This window comes from Lolium rigidum, chromosome 2 (assembly GCF_022539505.1).
Source record: "Lolium rigidum isolate FL_2022 chromosome 2, APGP_CSIRO_Lrig_0.1, whole genome shotgun sequence".
Taxonomy (NCBI): domain Eukaryota; kingdom Viridiplantae; phylum Streptophyta; class Magnoliopsida; order Poales; family Poaceae; genus Lolium; species Lolium rigidum.
This window is the reverse complement of record NC_061509.1, coordinates 264,297,918-264,303,087: the sequence shown is the minus strand read 5'-3', so window position 1 is coordinate 264,303,087 and position 5,170 is coordinate 264,297,918. Positions and strand designations below refer to the sequence as shown.

At 42.5% G+C, this 5,170-nt stretch overlaps 1 protein-coding gene across 1 annotated transcript; it reads left to right on the top strand.

The window, feature by feature from the left end:
* Positions 1-204: 204 nt before the first annotated feature.
* LOC124693372 (fructokinase-like 2, chloroplastic) lies at positions 205-4,650 on the top strand. Its single transcript, XM_047226852.1, has 6 exons — positions 205-390; positions 1,434-1,528; positions 2,044-2,342; positions 2,466-3,112; positions 3,661-4,120; positions 4,242-4,650. Exons 2-6 carry the CDS (start codon positions 1,470-1,472, stop codon positions 4,499-4,501), a joined length of 1,725 nt encoding a protein of 574 aa, XP_047082808.1. The 5' UTR covers positions 205-390; positions 1,434-1,469; the 3' UTR covers positions 4,502-4,650.
* The last annotated feature ends 520 nt before the right edge of the window (positions 4,651-5,170 follow it).

Here is a 5,170-nt window from a genome sequence, read left to right as displayed (position 1 = left end):
AAAAGTGAATACAGGACCCTTTACTCGTGTTTTAAGGAGCAAAAATATACGGGACCTGTTAGACATGCTCTTAGCTTGCTTGAGCTAGGGTCGTCGACACCATGTAGAGTTGGCTGAGAAAAAGCCGATTAGCCTGTTTACTATTTTCCATGGAGTAGGCGTATTACATGAATACGCTTCCCGCTTTGTTTTACGGCTCCAGACCTTATCCTCAGGCCGAGAGCAGGCACGTAATTTTCAGCACCAATTCGTCGTCCCTCTGAGGTTTTCCAGCGCAGTGAGGATTCTTCTACGCCGAGACAGAGCATAAGCGGCGGAGACAGACACCAACGGCGACGAGAGGCAGCGCGTGGCGGCGGCGCGGGAGAGACCTCGGCGACGACGGCGTTGGTAAGCCCATCAGCGCAGCGCATTATCTTCTTCCTGGTCTCGCTCCTCTCGCATATTCCTCTCCCCATGTGCAGCGCCCCACCCTCTCTGCCGCGGCGCTGCTCTGGCTCTCCTCTAATTCAATCCTAGAACAAGAACAAGGTCTCGTCCAATCCGTTCTCCCCTTTTTCCAGGTTAATTCCATTTTCGTTGCAGCAGCAATCAATCCAACAAAAAGGAAGCGCCAATGCCGTGCATTCTGCATTTTAATCTGGGCCTGGGGTGATGTAGATGCAGCACAACTGGCAGTGGCACTACGTGTTCTTGATTTTGTTCCCTTCGCTCTAACATTCATGTATCATGTACAGGGCGTGCACTGATGTACTACTGATTAGTTGATTTTTTTGGGGGTACATACCTTGGCATTGCCACACAATTATTTCCCTTGTTTACTTTCAGCACTGTTTTGCTTCCTGTTGCTTCTGTTTCTAACTTTGTGTAGCTGGACCATGCCGAAGCGGTCGTTAGGTTTGCTTTCTCATGTAACTGCACAAAATAGAAGGCAGATGAGAAAGATATTTTTGGTATCGAACATTATATTGGAGTAGCTACTTGAAGCTCCGTTCCAGCTTCCAGTTCACTAGTGTATATTGGAGTAGCAAATTATAGAGTAGTGAGCTTTAAATTTTGATTCAGCTAGTGCAATATCTGTGTTTCATCCTCATCTTCTGTGCCAGTACTATAATGTGTGCACTATATGAATCACAACATTTGTGTCTGTAATATAATGAAGCATGAAGACTGGAGATATGCTAGTTTGTCGCTTTATTTAATGATGGTTCCTGTTTGTCCTCAGTTAAAACTTTTCTTGTGCCTTCTAACATCACACTTATATTATGCCTTATAACATCTCCCTTATATTATGTGGGTACTGCAGTTCTTTTTTTGGTCAAGTAAACTACAACCGATACATTTCAAATAGTTTTATTGATGAGTTCCATACAGAAAATATATCTTATTATTGTTTATTTAATAGTTTCCATCCATGGGGGTTTTTGGTGCAGTGAGGATTCTTTGCTCAAATAGAGAGTTATTCATCCATGGCGTCTCTTCTTCTCCCTCCTCAATTCGCGTGCTCCCTGCCTTACTACTGCATCAGGTAATTTCTCACTTTCTCCCTCTTCCCTGGCAGGTTTCCTCAGCAGCATACTCGATCAGGGAAATATGAGTTCTTCATTTTTTTATTTTCACGAAAATGCAAAAGCTTTGTGCCGATGCATTGATGGATAAGAGAAAGTTATTTCGAAGCTCAGGAACAATCCAAGAAAAGCTTTGCTTTGATGCTTGATTTCGAAAGCATATCTTGGATATATAATATGGTGCTTCAGTGGGATCCTGGGATTACTGCGAACTTGTTTGTTGTTTTGGATTAGATTTTCTTCATTTTCATGGTCAGCTCATTAATCTTAGAAAAAAAAACCATGTACAAATTATCCAATACTGTTGTGTGTCATCCACCAAGCATTGGTCTAATCTGAAAAGTAAAGTCATGCTCAGTCATGTCCTTGTGACGATGTTAGATTTATGCCTTGCAAGTAATTTTTTTTCCATTTTAACCAATGAGTACTAAATCTCTTTAACCATGGACTTGTCTAATTTGGTCACTCATCACAGGGGTCAATTACATTATAAGTCTGCCATTTTGGGAATGAATATGACCAAGACTAAAATGAGGTTACTCAACCGAAATGTGAGTTTTGTGTCAAAGAAGAGTCCTCAAGATGTAGAAGAAAGCTCAAGCGATGAACAAAGTGAAGTTGATATCTCAAAGACCAAGAAAAAAGCTGCGAAACGTGGAAGAAAGAAAGCCACCATAGATACATCAGAAGGGGAAACACAGAAAGGCCAGAAGGGCACTGAAGATGCATCCCCTGAAGAGACTAAGACAGTAAAAAAGAGAGGCCGCAAGAAAGGTAATGTGCATATTTTTTTGCATTCAAGAGTACTCTTATTGTGTATTGGTCAATGGATCTTATGATTTTGCTAGATCACATCTCTAAATCTCTTAGCAATTCAACTTTTCTCCTATGTTGCAGCTGCTACCACTGCAAGCACCGTGGAAGAGAAGGACAAGGCAAAAGAACCAAAGAAGAGGGGCAGAAGAAAAGTTAAGGTGGCTGAACAATTGAGTGACGATGAAGGAGAAGATCAGATGAAAGATCTAATGCCCTCTAATGAAATAAAAGATGTCAGTTCAGTCATTGATCTTGAAAGTAAAGTTAAGTCATTGCTATCACAAGATATTGGAGAGGTTGACAAGTTAATGCCTCTTGTCTGCTGCTTTGGAGCAGCTAAATATGCATTTATTCCTTCTGGAAGACCTGCTAGCAGGTTGGTGGATCGTGAAATTCATAGTAGAATGGGGGATATGTTTTGGTCTCCAGATGAATTTGTGAGGGCACCTGGTGGGTCATCATCCAATGTTGCCCTTGCTCTAGCGGCTCTTGGCGGTCGGGTTGTGTTCATGGGAAAATTAGGTGATGATGAGTATGGTCAAAGTATGTTGTATCACTTAAATGTCAACGGAGTTCAAACTCGAGCAGTTTGTATGGATTCCTCAGCGCCAACTGCCATGTCCTTGATGAAGGTGACGGGCAGAGGTAACTTGATCACAAATTGTGTTAAACCATGTGCAGAGGATTGTTTTCTGCAATCGGATATCAACCCAGAGGTTCTAAAAGAGGTAAGGCAAAGCCCATCAAAATGAAGTCCCGTGACACCATATTCTACATGCTTGTTATTAGTTAATATGTTACTTACTGATTGATGCTTAGTTAATGATCTTAAAAGTAATTAAACAAGTCTTGCTGATTGATGTTCTAAATCTTAGTATGTAGGAGAAATTCAGGTTAGGAAAGACTTTGTATGTAATCTGTTTTTAGACAGGAGGCACATAAATATTTGGCACTATAAGTTGTTTTCTGCGTTGATGAAGACCAGAATTGCATAAAAAACTATATAACAGTGAAGTGCTGATGGTTGCTCCGTACTAAAAACCTGTAGGATAGCATCATCGCTACGGCTGAGGACCTAATTGTTGTTGCCCCAAAATAAAAAGAGCATATCAAGAATATATAGGCAGCAACTAGTTCAAACTTTCAAAGGCTAAAGGTCTGTGCATAATATCCACTCTGAAATTAGATAAATGAAGTAATTAAATTATTTTTTGAAGTGGATAGATGCATTATATGTTCTAAAAGAGATATGACCTTCCTATGGTTGTTAATGCAGGCTAAGATGTTTTACCACAACTCGTCAGCTTTGCTAGAGCCGTCTACACGGTCATCGTTGTTAAAAGCAATTGAGGTCTCCAAGAAATTCGGTGGGACAATATTCTTTGATCTCAATCTTCCACTCCCACTGTGGGCATCCAGCAAGGACACAAAATCACTCATCAAGGAAGCATGGGAAGCTGCTGATATCATCGAAGTCACGAAACAGGAGTTTGAGTTCCTCTGCGGTATTAAACCGTGTGGGCACTCCGACACGAAAGATGAGTTCACACATTACAGCCCGGAAGTTGTCACGAAGCTGTGGCATGATAATCTCAAGGTCCTCTTTGTGACCAACGGGACCTCGAAGATACACTATTACACGGAGAAACACAATGGGTGGGTCCGTGGGACAGAAGATGCACCGATCACTCCTTTCACCAGTGACATGTCACAGTCGGGCGATGCCATTGTTGCAGGTACCACATGTGGCATATTTTCTCTGATTACTTTTGCTGAATATGCGACTAGCTCACATATCAATCTTTGTGCGAAGTTCAGCTAAAATTTTCGTGTGTTCTTCTATGTTGTTTTTTGCAGCCCTGATGAACATGCTGTCGATCAACCCACACCTGGCGACAGACAAGGTCTACCTGCACAGGGCGGCGAAGCACGCCATCAAATGCGGCGTCATCGACCAGTGGCTGATCGCACGAGAGCGGGGTTTTCCTCCAAGAGAAAGAGTAGATCCGACCGGTGAGCATGACCAAGTGAGGTTCATCACAGAGAAGGAATACCGTACGATCCCTGATGCTGCCCCGCAACCAGCAGCTGACAGCGAGCTTGCGCTCGTGGAGTGAACAGAGATAAAGCTTAGGAGGTCAACATTTCTATACAGTGGTGGATTTCCATGCACGTACGTCTCTTGCGGGAACTGCTTGATCGTGCTAATTAGTGTCAGAAGGATTAGCTTAAACCTGCATGCAGTTTTCTAGGTTTCTTTTTTTTCGGACGAGTTCTCTAGGTCTGTTGATTCAGCATAGGGGCAGGTAGAGTCAAACTTTTGCACCGAGATCTCGCTAAATGTAGACGATAAAAGCAGGCTTGTGGCCGATGGGTAAATAAACTGCCTCCATAGGTAATGAAAGGCAAACCTGTCTAAGAAGAGAGCGAACAATCTTTCGTTGGCCTCTGTATATCAGTGTATGGCGCTTATGCACAATCTTATATTAGGGAAAAAGAAGTTGTATTAAATTGCGCCAGAAGTAGTCAAATGGAAGGGTATATCATGAAACATAATTATATAGAATGTGAAAGCCACTACCACTGGAACAGGATAGTGCGGTGGTTGCTTCCGGTTTTCCGTCCCAAATCGTTGCAACCGGCCATACTGCAACGGAATCAAATTTGTTGGCACCCGTTGCAGTTAAGAGCATGGTAATATTGGGAGAGGGGTTTATACTAAAGTTGCAGATTTGATTGATCCGGCGACTGGATATTGGGACATCGAGCTCATAAATCTCTATTCT

Bases quoted from the DNA above. Each gene is read 5' to 3' on its own strand.
- LOC124693372 (XM_047226852.1), top strand. From the start codon at position 1,470: ATGGCGTCTCTTCTTCTCCCTCCTCAATTCGCGTGCTCCCTGCCTTAC. The intron at 2,343-2,465 runs GTAATGTGCATA...CCTATGTTGCAG, and splicing joins AAAGAGAGGCCGCAAGAAAG to CTGCTACCACTGCAAGCACC. The intron at 4,121-4,241 runs GTACCACATGTG...TGTTTTTTGCAG, and splicing joins GGGCGATGCCATTGTTGCAG to CCCTGATGAACATGCTGTCG.